At 45.3% G+C, this 24,428-nt stretch overlaps 1 protein-coding gene across 2 annotated transcripts in view; it reads right to left on the minus strand.

Annotated features, from left to right (window-relative positions):
* LRRC72 (leucine rich repeat containing 72) overlaps window positions 1-23,546 on the minus strand; it is a 48,490-nt gene extending 24,944 nt beyond the window's left edge. For both annotated transcript variants that reach the window (XM_043541119.1, XM_037891646.2), the window contains exons 1-5: window positions 23,487-23,546; window positions 15,605-15,678; window positions 6,168-6,237; window positions 3,585-3,666; window positions 604-717 (exon numbers count right to left, since the gene is read on the minus strand). In XM_043541119.1, the coding sequence (XP_043397054.1) occupies window positions 604-717; window positions 3,585-3,666; window positions 6,168-6,237; window positions 15,605-15,678; window positions 23,487-23,519 (373 nt within the window). In that variant the 5' untranslated portion in view covers window positions 23,520-23,546. The remainder of the gene's footprint in view (window positions 1-603; window positions 718-3,584; window positions 3,667-6,167; window positions 6,238-15,604; window positions 15,679-23,486) is intronic.
* Between the last annotated feature and the right edge of the window lie 882 nt (window positions 23,547-24,428).

Genomic DNA, 24,428 nt, shown 5'->3' on the forward strand with positions numbered 1-24,428 from the left:
CTTGGCTCAGTTTCAGGTTCAATTTAAAAATGTACTTTTCAAGCCACCTTTTTATTTCTTGCCATCAAACATCCAGCTTTTTGAATGCATAAGCTAGGGGTTGATGATATTATACACCCCCATTAATTATGTTACTAAGACATGAAATTAGTTTCCTGTTTCTTAAAGTTCTGAGAGCTTGGTATGATCTATGAGCACATTCCTTTAGGAAAGATGGAGAAAGACTGCTTATACTTTCATTTTCAATAGGTTAATAGCATATAATCCTACTTCCCTTGAGGCTACTTCACACAGTACAACTTAGTGGCGCCAGCACTGTCTTGTTCATGGTAATTTGAAATTTCAGAGACTACGGTTATTTCATTTACCACTTACTCCACACAGTATATCAAAATGCCTACACTAGTTAAAACAGATATTGGTATGCTTAATTTAAAAAATATTATTGTATGAGAGAATTCATTTACTCTGAAGAAAAGAGGAGGAAAATATCTTGGACATCTGAATGATTTAGTTCCATTCCTACTTATAAAAATGTCTGTTTTTTCCCTAATTTCCAATGTTACTGATTGCAGCTATGCATAATAGAAAGTAACACATTACTTAGGGTCTGCAGACTTATCATTCCCTTTAGTTCCTTCACTGTTGTGTCAAGGTTTTTCAGCTGGTTGTTGTGAAGCAACAAGATCTGCAATGCACACAAATGTTTCAGAGCACCTGAAATAAAATGTATTATAATAAATGATTCTCACCATAGCTGACTACCTTGACTTGCTAATTTGTTTTGCTATGCTACACATTTAGTTTGACATCCTAATTATTCATCAACTACATACAACACTTTTCATACTCACTACACTCATCCTCTGTTTCAGCAACTCTACTCCTTGTTTTTCCTCTTTCTCTACCTCATCCCAGAAATTTTGCATCCCCTATTTCCTCTTTTCTATTCACAGCATTTGCATCTTTATCTCTTTCTTTCCGATCCCTGCTCACCTACTTCTCTCCCTCACCCTCACATTCAAAAATCTACATCCAACCTCTACTGCCTTCTTCTTCCCTTGATAGCCACATCTATCTTGGATCATCTATCATCCCCACCCTACCATACCCGTTTCACCCTTCCCCATTACCACCTCTGCCTCACAGGCTCCATATTAACCAATTTCAACTCAATTCCCTCTGGAACATTAGCTCCACCTCAAATAATCTTACATTTTAAAAAAAAAGTCACCACCAGTCCCCCACTTGCCTACTCAGACTATGTCACTCCCCTCACTAGGGTTGCCAGATGTCCAATTTTTTTATTGGAACACCCGTTCGAAAAGGGACCCTGATGGCTCTGGGCAGCACCGCTGACTGAGCCATTAAAAATGTGGTTGGCGCGGGGCTGGAAGGCTTCCTACTTGGCTCTGCATGGCTCCCAGAAGCGGCGACATGTCCCTTGGCTCCTAGGTGGAGGTGCAGCCAGGTGGCTCTGTGCACTGCCCCCTCCCTGAGCACCGGCTCCACAGCTCCCATTGACTGGGAACCGTAGCCAGTGGGAGCTGCCGGGGCAGCGCCTGTGAGCGGAGGCAGAGCACAGAGCCACCTGGCCATGCCTCTGCCTAGGACAGGGGTAGGCAACCTATGGCACGCATGCCAAAGGCGGCACTTGCACTGCCCGGGTCCTGGCCACTGGTCCGGGGAGCTCTGCATTTTAATTTAATTTTAAATGAAGCTTCTTAAACATTTTAAAAACCTTATTTACTTTACATACAACAATAGTTTAGTTATATATTATAGACTTATAGAAAGAGACCTTCAAAAAAAGTTAAATTAGAGTGAATAAATGAAGACTCGGCACACCACTTCTGTAGGTTGCCGACCCCTGGCCTAGGAGCTGGACTAGAGAGCTGCCCAGAGCCTGCACCCCCTCCTGCACTCCAACCCCCTGCCCCAGCTCAGAACCCCCTCCCGCACTCCAAACCCTTTGGTCCCAGCCCGGAGCCCCCTGCTGTACCCCAAACCTCTCATCCCCGGCCCCATTCCGTTAATTATGTTACTAAGACATGAAATTAGTTTCCATCCCAGGGCCCGAACCCCCAGCAACCTTACCCCTCACCCATTTTGTTTTGCTAGAGAAGCCAGACTTGCTGTTTCTTTCTCCCACATCTTGTTACCTTCTTCCATACTGCCCCCTATGCTTGGAACAACCTCCCATTCCCTTCTTAAAGATTCACATTTCCCATAAGTCCCACAAATACTAACCAATGTCATTTAACTTCCTTCTCTAATCTAACATTATATAAAGCGAGATATAAAATATTAACATATAAAATTTTTTTAAATACTAAGGGACAGATTCTGTGACAAACTGAAATAAAAGTCCTTGGGAGATAAAGATGGAGCTTCACAAGAAGACAGTTTTGCAGAGTAACTTCACAGAGTACAATTGTACTTTAAATGTAAGTGACAATTATACTGGTAGGGAAATTGCAGAGCCTTTGCGGACATACTACATACGGGACAATGTTTTACTTTACTATCCTTTCGTTTCATGGTATGTCTGTCAGCCTTGTCAGTTTACTATCATATACATTTATATGGTTTCCAAAGGGTACTTTTAATTAATTATGAATTGTCTGACCAGCAAATCTTGCATATTCATTTGAATAAGAGAACTTGCCATGCTAGATCAGAAATGTATTTCGATGGCATGTCTTTTTCCACCAAAATGGTGTACTATGCTTCCAGAATCAATATATTTTCAGTTCACTTTTAACAAAAAATATAAATGCAGTCTTACTAAATTAGTATTGTTTATTTCAACCTACTTGTCATCAAGTGGCCTCTTCCAAGCACCCCGTGGCCTCAGAGCAGCCCTGCAAGCAGCCCCTCACCTCAGTTTCCAATCTTGGTTCCTCAAGTCTTTTACAAATATAATAACAACAGCCCTCTTCAGGGTCTGGTTTAACTTAAAATTCAAAAAATAAATACAAAAGTCTTCCCTCCAGCCTTAAGCTGGGCACAGCCCACAAACTCCCCTGGTGCCGTCCGTGCCTGGTCTTGCCTCGTCTCAGACCAGGCCACCTTCCCTCTATCGCTCTGCTGCCCATTATAGGGGAATCAGCTCCTCCATATCCAGCTGGTTCTAATTAAATCCCATACATCATCCCAGGTGTGGCAGGGAGGACTAATTGTATGGCATTGGCCAGCTCCATGCCTCTGGCCCTTACAGGGCAAGACACCCCACTACACTACTATTTACATTTTAAAATAGCCAATTAATAACAAAAATAACAATTAATAACAGTAAGGGGCAAATTTATCCCTAACTGAAGTAGATAAAATGAAGCTGTACCTACTTACATCATGGCTGAATCTGAACCTAAATATCACTATATAACCACTCAAGTGTAATGTAATAAATCTTGTTCCTAAAACATCATTTGTGTATGCTGTTACAGACTGGGGGATGTTATTTTCAGCTACTATCAGTCAGTCACTGACTACAGACCACCTAAATCAAACTCACTTAGCTTGCTGATACATAGAAAAAAACTTCACATTTTTGCTCTAAAGTTTGAAATGTAAGACATTACCTGCTATATCTATGAGCTCATTATTGTTGAGGTAGAGTTCTGTCAAGCAATAATTATTGATCAAGAATGTTAGCTTCTGGATCTGAAATATGAGAATTAGGGAAACAGGTACCTGTCAGTCTAATTTTAATTTTGGAGAACTATATATTAATAACTTGTGTATTTTTAAAGAAGTATTTTTTCCTGTTTCAGTGAAAATGGTCCCTTGTTTTAGGACTTCTTTGAGAGCTGAAAACTTGTCAATAATATTCATTATGTGTGATAAATACATATAGAATAACCTTATAGAACATCCTTATAGAACATTCAGACTCTGATTAGTTTTTGTATTTTGGAATTCATTTTCACTGAAAAATACTGGTGCTCAATTAAACTTTCTTAGCTATCGGGAAGTTTTGTTCAGCTGAAATACTCGTATTGTGAGAAGAATCTCCTCGCATAATACATAACATTTCTGTGTTGATTTAAGAATATTCTCAAAGGTAATATCCTTAAAATAAACTCAACATCCAAATTAAAAATTACACCAGCACCAACTGATCTGAGGGAGCATGTATTTGTTCTAGGTTCCTGAAAACATTAAAGTTTAGTTAGGCTTCCAAACCCACACAGATTATAATTATAGTGAAACCTGTATGTATAGCAACCTCGAGGGTCATCTATTTTATCCTCTGATGAAATCTCAGCCTATGAGAATTCTTATTTTTTCCATATAAGTAGAGGTCTACTTAAATCACACAGAAATCACACTTTTTTTGCAGGTTGGTCACAGTATAAATAGTAAATTTGCTACTTATGCTGTAGCCAACTCATGAAAAATGTATGATTTCTCCACAGCATTTCTCAAACTGGGGGTCCTGACTCACAAGCCTATTGTAGGGGTGTCACGGTATTGCCACCCTTACTTCTGTACTACCTTAAGAGCTGGGTGGTCGGAGACTGGCGGCTGCTGGCCACTCAGCTCTGAAGGCAGAGTGGAGAGTGGTGGCTGCTGGCTGGGTGCCCAGCTCTGAAGGCAGCACCATCACCAGCAGCAGTGCAGAACCACGGGTAGCATGGTATGGTATTGCCACCCTTATTTCTCAGCTGCTGTTGGCAGTAGCACCCCTTCTTGTCAACTGTTGAGAATAGCCCACTTCCATCTTAATTGAATTGCCTCATTAACACTGACCCCCCACTTGGTAAGGCAACTCCCATCTTTTCATGTGTTGTGTATTTACACCTGCCTCTGTATTTTCCACTCCATGCATCTGATGAAGTGGGTTTTAGCCCACGAAAGCTTATACTCAAATAATAAGCTCAAGCTAATAAATGTGTTAGTCTCTAATGGTGCCACAAGGACTCCTCATTGTTTTTAATTTAGTCTTTGTTACTGTTTAGGTTTGAAGAAGGGGAACATGGACAAATGAGTCTGATTTTTGTCTTCTTGATCAGCAGGTTCAATTTTGCTTGGTCACCAAGAAGCCCTATCTTCTCACACTTCATGTCCTTGTACAGTAATGCCATGAACTAGTTCAGCTCATTTATGTCTCCATAATTAAAAGAGTTTTTCAACATTTGAATAACTACAAGTCTTTCAACAGAGTTGACATGAGATGCTTTATCATTAATGTTGGCTTGAGGCAGCAGAAATCCATGCACTCCTAAGTTATGTGGAATGTATACTAATTTTTCTGTTCTTCACAAAACTGCATACTTATCTTAGCAAGTACTGCTGCACACAGAGTCCTCAGATACTGAGCACATTCAGAAATCATGTGAACTACAGAACAGTAACTTATAAAAAAGTTTTAAATGTTTTAAACTACTATGGGTTATCAATTTTTCAGTGCAAATTGATAGTTATTTTCATTTTTTTAAAGATCAGTGAATAAATGTGCAGATTTGCATTTGATAAGGGCAGGGAAGGGCATGACCTGGTTTTGTTGCCAATTAGCTGATTTTTGAAATATTTTGGTTTTGGGTGTTATACTTTGCATTTATATCAGACCTTCCATCTGAGGGTCCTGACTACTTTACAACATTGCCTCAAAGCCCATAGGGGATACACTAAGTAGTATAATCTTCATTATACCGCCCTAGGGCGCTGGGTGTAAGGCATATTTCCACAAAAGTAGTTAAGCATTAACCTCAGACTTAGGTGCCTAAAGCTCGGGTTTATGTGACTAAAACCCAGTTTTGCCTCCACTTCAAGCCACAAAGCTCCCACTGTACACTGTAGGTGCCTAAACTCACCTAGCACCTACATTTTCAGGGTAAAAGTTCCCTAGGTGCAGAAATTTCTGCCTCTGGGCACACTCACCACTTTCTCCCTTTAGGCATCCAGATGCCTGTCTTCCATCTAAGCCCCAGAGTAATTCACGAACCAGGGAAATAAGGGCATTCAGGGAAAGACGGACTTGAGTCGCATGCGGGTCATGATCTGGTAGATGGCCTCTGAGCACACCTACTGGAGCAGGTCTCATTCAAAATCCAGGAGGAGAACGTGGTGGTGGTAGTGTTTTATAATAGCAAAAGTATTAGGTAGTAATAAAAATTTATTTTAGATACCAGTATTCATATTTTAACAAAATGTCTTATTACCTTATTGTTGTTAAGCCACAAATACCTTAAGATCTGAAATCGTGACAGATTAGGGACTTCTTTTAGTCCGCTGAGAAGAAAAAAAAGTTGTCCAACTTCAATATTTATTAATTACTCTGTAAATATAATTTAATCTTCAGTCAAATTATACTATACAAACATTATAAAGCAACAATTTTACAGAGCCTTTAACAGAAAAAGACATACAGAATAATATGACAGTGGTAGTGTAGTTATGATCAGTGCTTGGGAGTGCAATCAACCAAAGTAGTAAAAGTAGTGAAGAAAACTCATTTGTAAAGAAAATAAAATCTTAATTTTTTCTAAACTGAATTCAACTTCTCCAAAAAAAAACCTAATTTAAAAAAATTATTATTACAGCAGGAATCCCAGCTGCTTTGCTTTTCCCAGAAATACTGCTTATGACACATGAGGAGAATTCTTCAATTTGGGAGGACACCAAACCAATGGGAAAATTGTTACTCAAGGTGTGGCCTGGATCCACCAGACATGGCTCTAAAGAAGAAAAGATGGAAAACTGAAACCCAATAAATGGATGGACATATTTCTGAGCAGACCTGATATTTCTAGTGTTAAATATTACTTCTCTAAACCAAATTCTCATTAAGAATTGGTGTTGTACTCAATATAGGTCATGTAATTACCTGGGCTATGTAAACACATGAGGTTACTCATCCTGTGCAGTAACTGAGGTTCTTCGAGATGTGTGTCCCTGTGGGTGCTCCACTTCTAGGTGTGGCAGTGCCACCCTGTGCCTGGGATTGGAGATCTTCAGCTGCAGCACCTGTCATACCGCACATGCGCAACCTCCCCGCCCCCGTCACACTGTGAGTGAGGCGTATATATATATCTCTGTGCAGTCCGACCACCCCCAGTTCCTTCCCTGCTGCAGAGCATATGTTTTTGGCTCCGAAGCAGAGGGGAGGAGGTTGGGAAGTGGAGCACCCATAGGGACAAACATCTCGAAGAACCTCAGTTACTGCACAGGGTGAGTAACCGTCTCTTCTTCTTTGAGTGATGTCCCTATGGGTGCACCACTTGTAAGCAGCTAGCAAGTAGTGCCCCTAATTGGAAGGCTGGGTCTTCGGAGCAACATTTACTGTTGATGATAGGACCGTATGTGGCATCGTGCATAATAGCATAGTAATTGGCAAACGTGTCTGTTGATGCCCATGTAGCTGCTTTGCAAATTTCCGCAATGGGGGCATTATTGAGAAAACTTATTGAAGTGGACAATGAACATGTGGAATGTGTTCTGATTGTGGTAGCAAGTTGTCTTTTGTGGAGTTTGTAAGATAAACGTATACATTGCGAGATCCACCTTGAAAGGCGTTGTTTAGATATGGCTGTGTCTCTGGATCTTTCAGTGTTGGAGAGGAATAATCGTAGTGGTTTTCGGAAAGGTTTAGTCCTGTCCAAGTAAAACGATAATGCTTGTCTCACATCTAGGGTGTTTAGAGCCGCCTCCAGCTGATTACTGTGAGGCTTCGGGAAGAAGCAAGGAAGGTGTTGTATTGGTTGGCTGAGAGGGAAAGACGTTGGAACCTTAGGTAGAAATCTTGGATGCGGGCATAGTGTAACTTTGTCTTTATAGAACAGTCTGTATGGTGGATATGCCATAAGGGCCATGATTTCACCAACTCGTCAGGCGGAAGTGATGGCAACAAGGAAGGCCATTTTCACTGATAGATGCACATAAGAACAGGTTGGCATTGGTTCAAACAGGGGTTTAGTCAGAGACTTAGGATGAGGATGAGGTCCCAGAGAGGGATCGGGTCTTTTATGTGGAGACAAAGATTGTGCAGACACTTCAGAAAACATTTCGTAAGTGGACGTGTAAAAACGGAATGACCATCTATGGGACAGTATAAAGTAGTGACTGCTGCCAAGTGTACCTGAATGGAGCTGGTGGATAATCCTGATTCTTTAAGGTGTAGCATGTAGTCCAGGATAAGTGGTAGCAGAGCGCATGTTACGTCGCCTTGGTGGAAGGAGCACCAGCATTGAAATCTAGTCCATTTGTGAACGTAAGTTCATCTAGATATGTCACACCTGCTATTCAAAAGTATCTGTTTGACTGCATCCGAACAGGTTATTTCTGAATCCCAGAACCATGGAGGAGCCAGCCTTTGAGATGCAGCATCTGTGGATTGTGATGAAGAATGCATCCTATGTCCTGTAAAAGAAGCCACGTTGTTAGATGGAGAGAGATTGTTTGGCATACCGTCATGTGGAGTAGGTAAGCTGTGGCCATGTTGGAGCTATTAGTATGACATGAGCTTGATCCTCCTGTATCTTGCAAAGTATTTGGAATAGGAGGGGCAATGGAGGGAAGGCATAAAAGAAAGGCATCTCATGTTCTGAGAAAGGCATCTCCGAGAGATCCATGTCCCAGTCCCACTCTGGAACAGAACTGAGGGCAGCCGGCGTTGTGCTATGTGGCAAAAAGATCTATGGTGGGGAATCCCCATCGGCTGAAGATGGGCTGAAGTGCTCACATATCCAGTTCCCACTCGTGAGCGTGGGAGAACCTCCTGCTCAATATGTTCATGGTGGTGTTCTGGTGTCCCGAAAGGTATGCTGCTAAAATGATGATGTTGTGTTGGATACACGAGTTCCACAGTTTGAGTGCCTCTGACCATAAAGAGTGAAACCTCAATCCACCCTGCCTATTGATGTAATACATGCAGGCGAGATAGTCCATCATGACTCTGATGGTATGAGTGGAGGGAGGAAACATCGGCAGGCACTGCAGACCACTCGTAGTTCTAGGAGATTGATGTGTAGGGTGGATTCGGGTTAACGACCATCTGCCCTGCACTGTGTGATCATGGAGATGCGCTCCTCAACCGGTTAGGGAGGCATCAGTTGTTAGGATCATGGTCAGTGGTGGTTGGAGGAAAGGAACTCCAACAAAGGCATTGTTAGGCTGTGTTCACCAAAGTAGTGAGTCCTTGACTCTCATCAGCATGGATAAAAGTTTGTGGACGCTGTATTTGTGGGGGAGATATATTGTACAGAGGCATGCCTGAAGACATCGAATATGTAGTCTTGCATGACTGATCACGGAAATGGCTCCTGCCATGTGGCCTAGAAGTTGGAGGCATGTTCTGGCAGAGATCTGGGAGCAAATCTGTGCACTGGATACCATACACGAGACTCTGTGAGATGGTAGGAAGGCTCTGGCTTGTATGGCATCCAACTGTGTCCCAGTTAATTCCAGTTGTTGTATTGCATTTGTGACGTTCCCCTGGTGTTATCTGGACTGGTGATCTGCTAGGTCACTCCAATCCTTGACTCTGGGAGCCAGCCTTACCCTGCTCTGCTGTGAGAACCCCCACTCCTGAGCTGTTCATGCACAGCCTCTGGCATGTAAGCTGCTCCTTGGATTGTGCAACCGAAGTGACACTAGCCAACATCTCCAGTCCCAGGCACAACCCTAGAACCTCCGTCTTGCAGTGTCCAGTTATGCCCACTGGATGCTGCAAGCTTATAGGAGTTCGTCAATTTAACAAAGAAATTGATATGTACCAGGCTTGTTATCCCAAGGGGAGTCTCTGACACACTTCAAACCAAACGCACTGCTTCAGGTAGAATAAACAAACAAATTTATTAACTACAAAGATAGATTTTAAGTGATAGGCAAAAAGTCAGAGTAGTTACCAAAAGAAAAGAAAATATAAGCATGCAGTCTAAACTCTCAACCCTATTAGACTGGGAAATATCTAGATTAAGCAGTTTTTCTCACCCCACAACTCCTTGTTTCCTTAGGTAGGCAGTGACTCCTGCAAGAATCTTGGCGAACAACCGAGGTGCTGTCCATGAACAGCTCAAAAGGCAGTACCTTGTACTGGTAGTGGTCATCACCCATGACAAATCAGAGAAATCCCCTTGGGCAGGATGTATTGTAATATGAAAGTATGCGTCTTGGAGGTCGAGGGCTGAAAAACAGTCCGCCTGTTCCAGTACTGCAATAGTAGTGGAGAGGGTAACCATCTTGAAGCATGCAGTTTGACTAACTTGTTTTAGACTGCGGAGGTCCAGGATGGGTTGCCAGCCACCAGATTTCTTCCAGCTCAGGAAATAGTGGGAGTAGAAACCCTGCCCCATGTGCTGGTAAGGGACTGGTTCCATGGGTCCCCATTCCATAAGATGATTTATTTCTCCCCATAGAATGGACTCATGACAGGAGTCCCTGAAAAGGGATGGGGAGAGAGGGTGGTGGGGCAGGATAGTTAGGAAGGGGATGAAGTATCCTTCCTAAATAATCTTAAAAACTTACTTGTCCAAAGTGATGAGTCTCCAAGATGGGAAAAATTGAGCTGGTCAGTCACCAAACTGGTGGAACGTTGAAGATGGTGGGAATGACTGGAAGAGGGGGAGGCTTCTTGGGGCCTCCACACTTCAAAATTGTTGCTTCAGTGGGGGTGTCTGAGAGGTAGCCCCTTGAGGAGTGGGCTGTCTACATTTGGTAGGAGGCCTTTGTCTTCAGCGCTGGGTGTCACAGTGCTGTTGAGGAATGTACTCCTGTGGTTGGGACCGTCTCTTTGGTGCTGGCATGTAAATTCTGAGAGAGCGGAGTATGGCTTGGGAGTCTTTAAGGGAGTGCAGAGAATCATCTGTGCACTCTGAGAATATTTTCTGGCTCTCAAAAGGTAAGTCTTCTACTGTGGTTTGTACCTTCTTAGGAAAACCCGAGAGGTGGAGCCATGATGCAGTCACGATGGATCAGGCAGTGGTGTCTGCATAGTCTAATAATGCTCATAGGGTTGTACGGGCTAGGAAGTGTCCTTCCAATATTAGGGACTGGAATTGCTCTTTCTTGGCCTCCAGTAGGTCATGGCAGAGTTCCTCCAATTTGGAGTAGTTTAAGTAATTATACTTAGTCATGAAAGCTTCGTAGTTTGAGATTCTAAATTGGAGCATGGCTGATGAATACGCTTTGTGTCCAAATAAGTCTAGGGGTTTCCACCTCTGTCTGGATAGCTAGAATGGGATCGGCATTGACGGCCTCTCTCTTGCACCACTCCCAGTTCCTTCTCTACCGCCTTTGTTCTGGGACGGAATCCACTGCAGACCCTGCTTCTCGTATTATCTCCCTAGATAGTGACTTACCTATTAGTGTAGTAAGAAGAAAAGGAGGACTTGTGGCACCTTAGAGACTAACAAATTTATCTGAACATAAGCTTTCGCGAGCTACAGCTCACCTCATCGGATGCATCCAGTGGAAAATACCGTGGGGAGATCTATACACACAGAGCACATGAAACAATGGGTGCCACCACACACACTTCCACTGGATGCATCCGATAAGGTGAGCTGTGTCTCGTGAAAGCTTATGCTCAGATAAATTTGTTAGTCTCTAAGGTGCCACAAGTCTTCCTTTTCTTTTTGCAGATACAGACTAACACGGCTGCTACTCTGAAACCTATTAGTGATATATCTGCATCCTGCTCACAGCGCAAGAAGCGGGAGGGGTACATGTGCAGTCCAACAGGCACTGCTGATGAAGATCTCAGATCCCAGGCACAAGAGCACGGCCACACCTACAAGTAGAGCACCCACAAGGACATCATTCAAAGAAGAAGCCATGATTACTGTTACACTCCTCCTCTTCCTGCATTCCCTCCTATTTTTTGACTACACTCACTTGGTGTGTCTTGTTATAAATTAGACTGTAAGCTTCTTGGGGCAGGCACTGTCTCTTTTGTGTTTATACAGCAACTAACACAATGGGGCCTTAGGTCACTAGGGTAATATAAATCACAATAAACTTTCCTCACCAGAAAACCCAAGTTGAGCTGCCCAATAATTCTTGTAATACTTGCTTCTCCCTCATCTTTCACTTTCCATAAAGGATTTTTATTTCCTCTATGACATTTATCTTAAAATAGATTTTGTAAATAGACTTGATCAAGTTGCAGGATCAGACTTGTGTTTGGTAAGGAAGCAATAGGATCAGAAACGATTAACATCACATCATCAGCCCAAAGTGCCAATTGATTTGTTTGTGAACAAACTGTAAAACTTAGAATTTGATTTTTCTGCAATCTTTCATGCAAACTGCTCCCTATCCAGGAAAAAGAAAAGAGGAAAGATAAAACTAGGCACCTCTGCTTAGTCCTGCTTTTAAAAATAATCTGCTTGAAGCATACCCCACCAATTTAGGGTAGGATCATAGAATCATATATTAGGATTGGAAGAGACCTCAGGAGGTCATCTAGTCCAATCCTCTGCTCAAAGCAGGACCAACACCATCTAAATCAGTGGTTCCCAAACTAGGAGTGCCATTTGTTCAAGGAAAGCCCCTGGCAGGCCGGGCCAGTTTGTTTACCTGCCGCGTCTGCAGGTTCAGCCGATTGCGGCTCCTACGGGCTGCAGTTTGCCGTTCAAGGCCAATGAGGGCTGCGGGAAGGGCAGCCAGCACATCCCTTGGCCCGTGCCGCTTCCCGCAGCCCCCATTGGCTGAGAACGGCAAACCGCGGCCACTGGGAGCTGCAATCGGCCAAACCTGCGGATGCAGCAGGTAACCAAACCGGCCCAGCACGCCAGGGGCCCCTAGTTTGGGAACCACTGATCTAAATCATCCCAGCCAAGGGTACATCTATACTACAAGCCGGTGTGATTCCCAGCTCAATCCCTGCTCAAGGAGACATACCTGCACTAGCTCTAATCAAGCTAGTGCACTAAAAGTAGAAGTGTAGCCACCGTGGTGCAAGAGGTTAGTTGCTCTGAGTATGTATCCATCTGAGACTATAAGTCTGTACTTGGGGCAGCTAGCTGCTCACACCATCAATGCTATGTACTTTTTAGTGTGCTAGCTCAATCAGAACTAGCAGGTATGTCTCCTTGATTTGGGAATTGCACCCCCATTCAAAGCATAGCCATACCTTTAATCTGGGTTTATGCTCTTCCGTTTTTTGAAGACTAGATAGTTCAATACAGACTGATAGTCCTTTGTTAATATGGTAAATCAGCCTTCCTTAAAATAATCCATAGACATGATCCTGCAAACACTTATTCACATGTTTTACGACTGTGAATAATCAGTAAATAGATTATTTAAAGTAGTGAAATAAAGCATGTAAGTGTTTATTGGATCAGGATCTTCATATTTACACTACTCTTTTACAGGGCTATTGTATGATTCTTTTATATAGTTTTATTTATCAAATCCTGCATTATTTCACAGTCCATCAAGCTGAAGTTTCTCTTTACTGTCTCTTAGCAGAGGAACTGTCTTTGCGCTTCCTGCACTACTCTTAATTTTATAAACTACATTTTAATTCACTTTCTTCCCTCCCTAATAATATGCTCATTTTAACTATCTCAACTTTTGCTCTGTTCTTTCTGGTACTAAGGCATTTAAATGGCCTCAAGTAGAGATTAATTCCTTTCACATTTTAAAAAAGCCTGTCCCTTTACATATGCCTTCCAGCCTTTGCATGTCTTTTACAAACTCATCCTTTTTGGCCTCCAGCATTTCTTTCCAGCTTTCAGTGTTCAAAGGTACATTTTTTCATGTCCCCTTAATAGCACTGGTTTTAAAATATAATTTCATCTCTAGCTTGACAGATTTTAATAATTTATTTTTCATCTTCTTAGTTTAGCCAGCAGAACATTGTGTCAAGTCAAACTGGCTCTGTGGATGAGGGGAAAGCAGTGGACGTGTTGTTCCTTGACTTTAGCAAAGCTTTTGCCACGGTCTCCCACAGTATTCTTGCCAGCAAGTTAAAGAAGTATGGGCTGGATGAATGGACTATAAGGTGGATAGAAAGTTGGCTAGATTGTCAGGCTCAACGGGTAGTGATCAATGGCTCCATGTCTAGTTGGCAGCCGGTATCAAGTGGAGTGCCCCAAGGGTCGGTCCTTGGGTCGGTTTTGTTCAATATCTTCATTAATGATCTGGAGGATGGTGTGGATTGCACCTGCAGCAAGTTTGCAGATGACACTAAACTGGGAGGAGAGGTAGATACACTAGGTAGGGATAGGATACAGAGGGCCCTAGACAAATTAGAGTATTGGGCCAAAGGAAATCTGATGAGGTTCAACAAGGACAAGTGCAGAGTCCTGCACTTAAGACGGAAGAATCCCATGCACTGCTACAAACTAGGGACCAAATGGCGAGGCAGCAGTTCTGCAGAAAAGCTCCTAGGGGTTACAGTGGACGAGAAGCTGGATATGAGTCAACAGTGTGCCCTTGTTGCCAAGAAGGCCAATGGTATTTTGGATGTATAAGTAGGGGCATTGCCAACAGACCGAGGGACGTGATCGTTCCCCTCTATTCGACTTTGGTGAGGCCTCATCTGGAGTACTGTGTCCCGTTTTGGGCCCCACACTACAAGAAGGATGTGGAAAAATTGGAAAACATCCAGCGGAGGGCAACAAAAATGATTAGGAGAGTGGAACACATGATTTATGAGGAGAGGCTGAGGGAACTGGGATTGTCTAGTCTGCGGAAGAGAAGAATGAGGGGGGATTTGATAGATGCTTTCAACTACCTGAGAGGTGGTTCCAGAGAGGATGGTTCTAGACTATTGTCAGTGGTAGAAGAGGACAGGACAAGGAGTAATGGTCTCAAGTTGCAGTGGGGGAGGTTTAGGTTGGATATTAGGAAAAACTTTTTCACTAGGAGGGTGGTGAAACACTGGAATGCGTTACCTAGGGAGGTGGTGGAATCTTCTTCCTTAGAAGTTTTTAAGGTCAGGCTTGACAAAGCTCTGGCTGGGATGATTTAGTTGGGGATTGGTCCTGCTTTGAGCAGGGGGTTGGACTAGATGACCTCCTGAGGTCCCTTCCTACCCTGATATTCTATGATTCTATGATTCTACAATTGACACTAGGTAGTAAAAGAAGCCACTATAGCTATCCTACTATTTTTCTAGATAGCAGAGAATTGCTCTCATGCCTGGGAATCCAGGGCCATTTCAGGAAGTGAAGGATGGACAACATACAGATATGCAGGTTCTTAGCCAACAATGCTCCTGTACTCTCAACTTGTGCTTGCCCTCTTTCTGCTTCTCCCACCCAACTTTACAAGCTAGTCAGACAGGCAAAGAGCAGCCTATGGAACCTGATTTCTCTCCTTGTACTGGAAGGTCCTGCAGAGCGCTCTATGAACTCATGTACTTTCAAGCACTGCTGGAGCTGGATCTACATCGATGACTGAGGCAGTTAACTACTTAACTGTGAAATTAGTTGGCCTATATATGTCAGCAAAATTTCACTATTTCTCTCTATTTTTATACCTGGTCCACCATCTGTTGTGTAAGTATGATTTACTGTGTGCTTCAAATATAAATAACTTTCACAAAATATCTGACACACACAACACTACAAAAAACTAACATACACAGTGTCATCTGGATCTATTAAATACAAAACCCCTCTGTATTAGTAATATAAATTGTACTTACTGTCCAGCAAGGTACAACACTGAGACATCCATATCCCTCTTAAAGCCACATATCTTTAGCTGATTTTCTATTGCCTGATAACAAAATTAATTTATCAGACTTCATCCCTGTGGGTAAAGATCTTGCAAGCAATAACAATATGGTCTAAAGCAGGGGTCTCAAACTCAATTTACCTTAGGGCCAGTGCCAGTCCTCAAATCTCCCAGCAGGCCAACAATGTCACCTCGCTCCTTTGGCCGCATGCCGCCCCGGCTGACTCTGCCCAGCGACTAGTGACACTGCCTCCATGGCTGACTCTGCCCAGCAACTAGTGATGGTATCTCTGTCCTTCTCCCCCAGCCAATGGGAGCTGTGGGGGGGGGGGGGGGCGCGGCACCTGAAGCAGACAGAGCCAGCAGCGAGGCTGCATGGGTTTCTATTCCGGGGGGGAGGGGCATGTGAATCTCTCCTGCCCGCCTCCTCCACCCAACACTTCCCCCCTGTCTTCTGGGTGGGAGAGGCATGTGAATCTCTCCTGCCCCCCTCCTCCACCCAACACTTTTTTAAAAGTTTACGCGGGCCGCAGTGGGGAGGTTCTCAGGCCACAGATGGCCCGCGGGCCAGGACTTTTGAGATCCCTGGTCTAAAGTAGAGAGGTGAAACTGGAAGCTTCTGTTTTAAATTGATAAAAAGACGACAACTACAATTATGGTATATACTCTTAATCCAGTTTTTCTTATCCTTGTCATATTTGGTTCTTTAAATAGATACATTGCTACATATCTGGGGGAAAACACCACTGCACAAGTAGTGCATTCTCAAGGGCAGGATTGGGACAGAATAAAACCACCACATTAATTCTTGCTAATGACCAGCAGACCCTTGTAGATGATCAAATCTTGAAGATTAATAAAGTGCAGATCCTGCAAACACATATACAGCTTAACTATACACAATGAATATTAATGTACACAGATAAATTGTGCAGGATTGGACGCTAAGTAATTAAACATGATTTAAAAAAACACAACTACTCAATCACAAAATGTAACTTGTCCATTTATTTTGAAAAACGTAGTTTTAATTGTGATTTTTCATGGTATACCATACCAGTAAATTACCATGTTATATTTTATAAAAGCAATTAAGTCTTAGCAACATGAAGCATCATTATGGCTCTCGGCTTTTAAGACTTTGCTGAAACATAGGAGAGAACATGAGATTTTCTACCAGAATTAATAGGTTTACTATGGGAGAATTAGCAAGGTTTTTACTATATACCGCAATGTATGCAATGTGTCTGAGCCCTGGTCTACAAGAGGAGTTGAGGTCGAATTTAGCAGCGTTAAATTGATTTAACCCTGCACCCATCCACACGACGAAGCCCTTTTTTTCTACTTAAAGGGCTCTTAAAATCGGTTTCCTTACTCCACCCCCAACAAGGGGATTAGCGCTGAAATCGGCCTTGCTGGGTCGAATTTGGGGTACTGTGGACGCAATTAGACGGTATTGGCCTCTGGGAGCTATCCCAGAGTGCTCCATTGTGACCGCTCTGGACAGCACTCTCAACTCAGATGCACTGGCCAGGTAGACAGGAAAAGGCCCGCGAACGTTTGAATTTCAATTTCCTGTTTGGCCAGCGTGGCAAGCTGCAGGTGACCATGCAGAGCTCATCAGCAAAGGTGACCATGCAGAGCTCATCAGCAGAGGTGACCTTGATGGAGTCCCAGAATCGCAAAAGAGCTCCAGCATGGACCAAACGGGAGGTACGGGATCTCATCGCTGTATGGGGAGAGGAATCTGTGCTATCAGAACTACGTTCCAGTTTTCGAAATGCCAAAACATTTGTCAAAATCTCCCAGGGCATGAAGGACAGAGGCCATAACAGGGACCCGAAGCAGTGCCGCGTGAAACTTAAGGAGCTGAGGCAAGCCTACCAGAAAACCAGAGGGGCAAACGGCCGTTCCGGGTCTGAGCCCCACACATGCCGCTTCTATGATGAGCTACATGCCATTTTAGGGGATTCAGCCACCACTACCCCAGCCATTTTGTTTGACTCCTTCAATGGAGATGGAGGCAACACAGAAGCAGGTTTTGGGGACGAGGAAGATGATGAGGAGGAGGTTGTAGATAGCTCACAGCAAACAAGTGGAGAAACCAGTTTTCCTGACAGCCAGGAACTGTTTCTCACCCTGGACCTGGAGCCAGTACCCCCCGAACCCACCCAAGGCTGTCTCCTGGACCCGCCAGGCGCAGAAGGGACCTCTGGTGAGTGTACCTTTTAAAATACCATACATGGTTTAAAAGCAAGCATGTTTAATGATTAATTTGCCCTGGCATTCATGGCTCTCCTGGATATACTCCCAAAGCCTTTGCAAAAGGTTTCTGGGGAGGGCAGCCTTATTCCATCCACCATGGTAGGAGACTTTACCACTCCAGGCCAGTAGCATGTACTCAGGAATCATTGTAGAACAAAGCATTGCAGTGTATGTTTGCTGGCGTTCAAACAACATCCGTTCTTTATCTCTCTGTGTTATCCTCGGGAGAGTGATATCATTCATGGTCACCTGGTTGAAATAGGGTGCTTTTCTTAAGGGGACATTCAGAGGTGCCCGTTCCTGCTGGACTGTTTGCCTGTGTCTGAACAGAAATGTTCCTCGCTGTTAGCCATGGGGAAGGGGAAGGGGGGAGGGGCTAGCCATGTGCTGGGGGAAGGCAAAATGCGACCTTGGAACGAAAGCACATGTACTATGTATGTAATGTTAACAGCAAGGTTTACCGTGAAAGAGTGTACCCATTGTTCTATAAAATGTGTCTTTTTAAATACCACTGTCCCTTTTTTTTTTCCTCCACCAGCTGCATGTGTTTCAAGGATCACAGGATCTTCTCCTTCCCAGAGGCTAGTGAAGATTAGAAGGCGAAAAAAACGCACTCGTGATGAAATGTTCTCTGAGCTCATGCTGTCCTCCCACAGTGACAGAGCACAGACGAATGCGTGGAGGCAGACAATGTCAGAGTGCAGGAAAGCACAAAATGACCGGGAGGAGAGGTGGCAGGCTGAGGAGAGTAAGTGGCGGGCTGAAGAGAGGGCTGAAGCTGAAAGGTGGCGGCAGCATGATGAGAGGAAGTGGGATTCAATGCTGAGGCTGCTGGAGGATCAAACCAATATGCTCCAGCATATGGCTGAGCTGCAGGAAAGGCAGCAGGAGCACAGACCACCGCTACAGCCCCTATGTAACCAACCACACTCCTCCCCAAGTTCTATAGCCTCCTCACCCAGATGCCCAAGAACGCAGTGAGGGGGCCTCCGGCCACCCAGCCACTCCACCCCAGAGGATTGCCCAAGCAACAGAAGGCTAGCATTCAATAAGTGTTAAAGTTTTAAACTTTTAAAGTGGTGTGTGGCCTTGTCCTTCCCTCCTCCACCACCCCTCTTAGTACTTCTCTCCTCCACCACCCTTCCTGGGCTACCTTGGTAGTTATCCCCCTATTTGTGTGATGAATGAATAAAGAATGCATGAATGTGAAGCAACAATGACTTTATTGCCTCTGCAAGTGGTGATCAAAGGGAGGTGGGGAGGGTGGTTAGCTTACAGGAAAGTAGAGTGAACCAAGGGGCGGGGGGTTTCAACAAGGAGAAACAAACAGAACTTTCACACCGTAGCCTGGCCAGTCATGAAACTGGTTTTCAAAGCTTCTCTGATGCGCACAGCACCCTCCTGTGCTCTTCTAACCGCCCTGATGTCTGGCTGCGAGTAACCAGCAGCCAGGCGATTTGCCTCAACCTCCCACCCCGCCATAAACGTCTCCCCCTTGTTCTCACAGATATTGTGGAGCGCACAGCAAGCAGTAATAACAGTGGGAATATTGGTTTCGCTGAGGTCTAACCGAGTCAGTAAACTGCGCCAGCACGCTCTTAAACGTCCAAATGCACATTCTACCACCATACTGCACTTGCTCAGCCTGTAGTTGAACAGCTCCTGACTACTGTCCAGGCTGCCTGTGTATGGCCTCATGAGCCATGGCATTAAGGGGTAGGCTAGGTCCCCAAGGATAACTATAGGCATTTCAACGTCCCCAACGGTTATTTTCTGGTCTGGGAATAAAGTCCCTTCCTGCAGCTATTGAAACAGACCAGAGTTCCTGAAGACGCGAGCGTCATGTACCTTTCCCGGCCATCCCACGTTTATGTTGGTGAAACGTCCCTTGTGATCCATCAGTGCTTGCAGCACTATTGAAAAGTACTATTTATGTACTCGCCGGCTTGGTGCTCCGGTGCCAAGATAGGGGTATGGGTTCCATCTATCGCCCCACCACAGTTAGGGAATCCCATTGCAGCAAAGCCATCCACTATGACCTGCACATTTCCCAGGGTCACTACCCTTGATAGCAGCCGGTCAATGATTTCGTTGGCTACTTGCATCACAGCAGCCCCCACTATAGATTTGCCCACTCCAAATTGATTCCCGACTGACCGGTAGCTGTCTGGCATTGCAAGCTTCCACAGCGCTATTGGCACTCGCTTCTCAACTGTGAGGGCTGCTCTCATCTTGGTATTCTTGCACCTCAGGGCAGGGGAAAGCAAGTCACAAAGTTCCATGAAAGTGCCCTTACGCATGCGAAAGTTTCGCAGCCACTGGGAATCGTCCCAGACCTGCAACACTATGCGGTCCCACCAGTCTGTGCTTGTTTCCCGAGCCCAGAATTGGCATTCCACGGCATGAACCTGCCCCATTAGCACCATGATGCCCACATTGCCAGGGCCCATGCTTTGAGAGAAGTCTGTGTCCATGTCCTTATCACTCACGTCACCGCGCTGACGTCGCCTACTCGCCCGGTATCGCTTTGCTGGGTTCTGGTGCTGCATATACTGCTGGATAATGCGTGTGGTGTTTAATGTGCTCCTAATTGCCAAAGGGCTCCATGCTTGCTGTGGTATGGCGTCTGCACAGAAAAAAGGCGCGGAACAATTGTCTGCCATTGCCCTGACGGAGGGAGGGGCGACTGACAACATGGCTTACAGAGTTGGCTTACAGGAAACTAAAATCAACAAAGGGGGTGGCTTTGCGAGAAAGTGAATGGCCCCCTCAAGGATAGAACTCAAAACCTCAAAGACAGAACTCAAAACTGGGTTTAGCAGGCCGTCGATTTCAGAGGGAAGGAGGGAGGGAGGAGAAAATTAATACAAAACAAATCTGGTCTATTTCTTGTTTTGAGCCACTTCACCTATCTTTATACATCTTGCCGGCAGCAGACTGTGCAGTACGACTGCTAGCCATCGTCAACACCTGGGTGCTCGGCAGAAGACGGTGCACTATGACTACTGGCCATCATCTTCTGCTATCTGCAGATTAAAAGACAGTGCACTGCCGGTAGGACTGAATCGCCATGAGACGAAACAAGGAAAATGATCTGGCTGAGTCACTCCCATTTTGCCCAGGCACCCGGTTAAAAGAGGACCAAGGATTACGTCGATGATGGCTACCAGTCATACTGCACTGTCTGCTGCCAAAAGGCAATAAACTGCTGCTGTGTAGCAATGCAGTACCACGTCTGCCAGCACCCAGGAGACATACAGTGACGGTTAGCTGAGCGGGCTCCACGCTTGCCGTGGTATGGCGTCTGCACAAGTAACTCAAGAAAAAAGGCGCAAAACGATTGTCTGCCCTTGCTTTCACGGAGGGAGGGAGGGAACGGGGGCCTGACGATATGTACCCAGAACCACCCGCGACAATGTTTTAGCCCCCTCAGGCACTGGGATTTCTACCCAGAATTCCAATGGGCGGCGGAGACTGTGGGAACTGTGGGACAGCCACCCACAGTGCAATGCTCCGGAAGTCAACGGTTGCCTTGGTACTGTGGCCACACTCCACCGACTACATGCACTTAGACCATTTGTGTGAGGACACACACAATCAACTGTATAAAAACGCTTTCTACAAAACTGACTTCTATAAATTCAACCTAATTTCGTAGTGTAAACATACCCTGAGACTAGTTTGGTGCAAAACTTCTAAAAAATCTATTTATAGTATATAGTAAATTATATCTGAGATTAGTGTGGTCCAAAACATCTGAAAAGTTAAAATCTATCTATAGTATATAGTAAACATAGATGTTGACTTTACTTTAGAAATACAAAATTGCTTGGGAACATTGACATATGGCAATATGAGTATGTTACAACCTTGCTTCTCTGGGGATGAAGGATTTTGCAGTTTGTAGAGTAATTAGAGCTAGCTACAAATTTTAATGAAAAATGGAAAATGTATTGCACAAAAAATGTTTTCTGACCAGTGGTAATAATGATCAGATGGTTTAAAAATGCATATCAGTACAACTGCGGAGCACAACTGTTTGTAAGTGAAATATACACAGCACAGTTTTGACATCTGAGAGAAGGTTAGGGAAAGTTATTTCTTTTCCTTAAATCCCAGTATTTCAGCCTCCTTCCTCATTCCCTCCTTATCCTTCAGGCGTGTAGTTCTCCCTGCCTACCCTTTCCCAGCCAGCCCTCCCTGTGTTCCACAAGAACCTGATGAATGTAGATCCTGGTCCGAGTGCTGCAACAACTTTCTGCCCATTCTGCTGAGGAGGGTTCTAGCTGTGCTTGCACAGGGCCCAGATTTGCAGCTTCTCCATACCAGATATTTCCTCACTGAATCTCCCTCACTACCAAAAAGTAGTTTATAGGATAACTCATACTAAGCACCATAATCCAACATCCATATCTAGCACAATTTTACAAGGAAGAGGCAAACATGGGAAATAGAGCAGACAGCTGATCATCCAGCACATTATCTGATCATCTAGCTGCCTGGATAATACTACTGGGATTGAATCTGGGACTGTAAAATCTGGACAATCCTGATATTTCGTGACATCTCATTACACTAGTTGTGTGTCAGTTTCTTCCTAACCCCTTGAGGATGAAATGGAGAGGTGACATGTTGCTGTTTATTTTACAGGTTTTTCTTGTAAGGATGGGATGGAGGGGAAGTTGCTGCAGGTATCAAAGCCTCTTTCCCTTTAGAGATAAAATGGCATAAGGGAAGAGTAGGCAGTCTTATTCAGCTGGGATGGCAGGGTTTGGAGATTTTCTGTACATGCTTCTCTCACTGCAAAAGGGATGGGATGGAAGGTGATTTTGCTGTGTGGGTCACTGCCTCTCACCCCAGTGGGGAGAAGTTGGAAGGGGAGGTTGCTGTGTGGGGGTCACTACCTCACTCCCTGGGGAGGGTGCTGGGGGTCACTGTCTCACCCCAATAGAGGGGGCATGGGTGTTACTGTGGGGTCAGTTTCACCCCCCACGGGCATGGGACGCAGGGATTGCTGTGGGGGGTCATGGTCTCACCCCCCTGGGGGGTTGCTGTGAGGGTCACTGTCTCACTCCCATGGGAAGGGTGTGGGGGATTCCTGAGGGGGGTCCCTGTCTCACTGCCATGGGGAGGGTGTGGGGGATTCCTGAGGGGGGTCCCTGTCTCACTCCCATGGGAAGGGTGTGGAGGTTCCTGAGGGGGGTCCCTGTCTCACTCCCAAGGGGAGGGTGCGGGGGATTCCTGAGGGGGGATCCCTGTCTCACCCCCCTGGGGAGGGTGTGAGGGATTCCTGTCGGGGTCACTGCCTCTCTCCTTCGGGGAGATGATGAAGGGTCAGTGTCTCACCCCAAAGGGCAGAGGGAGTGGTTGTGTCAGCCGCTCCCCGCACAGCGACCGTGGAGGGAGGGAGGGGGGAGTTGCGGGGGGTTATACGGGGGCGGGGATATACCGAACGGGGTTATGCAGAGCTGGGGGCGGGGCAGTTAACGGCTCGGTGCCTGCTCCCCACTAACGGTGGGGAGGCTGGCGGCTGGGCTCAAGAGCGGGGCGCGGCCGCCCCCGGAGGGGAGGCGGGAGGGGCTCACCTGGCAGCTGGTGCTGCTGCGAGTAGCCGCCATTTTAGCTTCCTGTTCCTAAGCGACCAGGGCTCCTGGGGGCGGGGAAAGAGCAAAGAGGCATCAAAGCCGAGGAGGACGCGGGGGAGGGGGGTCGGGGAGCCGGGAATTGGGAGGGGAGGGGGACGGGCTGCTGGGGGCCGGGAGCGGACTGGGGCGGGGCGGCGGGGGCGCGCGCAGTTAAGAATCTCACTCGCTGGGAACACGCGCGCGAGGGGGCTGCGAGGGGATGGTGTGGGATTGACAGCGAAAGGGACAGTGTAGGTTTGGGCACGGTGACAGTAGTGGGAGGATGTGTGGGGACATGATGGGGGTTTGTGACAGCGCTGGGACTGAATAATGTGATAAAACTGACTGGGTGCTGAGTTGAAAGATTGGTGCTGGAACTAGGGGTGAGCCGCACCCCCTGGCTTGAAGTGGTTTCTATTGTATACAGGGTTTACTGTTTCCTTCAGTGGCTCTCAGCATCCCCACTATAAAAAAAAGAGGAGTACTTGTGGCACCTTCAAGACTAACAAATTGATTAGAGCATAAGCTTTCGTGGGCTACAGTCCACTTCATCAGATGCGTATAATGGAACATATAGTAAGAATATATATATATATACACACACACACAGAGAAGTTCCTTTCTATGCATCCAATGAAGTGGGCTGTAGCCCACGAAAGCTTATGCTCTAATCAATTTGTTAGTCTCGAAGGTGCCACAAGTACTCCTCTTCTTTTTGCGGATACAGACTAACATGGCTGCTACTCTGAAACCTACCAGTATAAAAATGTTTCCAGTACCCTTGAAGAAATAGCAAAGGTCTAACAATAGAGTGGCATCCTGAGCCTCCACAGGGGACCATGAATTGAAGGCAGATCTAGACGGGTTTATGTGGGAGGAAGGGGGAGCACCTGAAATAGCTAC

Source organism: Chelonia mydas, chromosome 2 (assembly GCF_015237465.2).
Source record: "Chelonia mydas isolate rCheMyd1 chromosome 2, rCheMyd1.pri.v2, whole genome shotgun sequence".
NCBI lineage: Eukaryota > Metazoa > Chordata > Testudines > Cheloniidae > Chelonia > Chelonia mydas.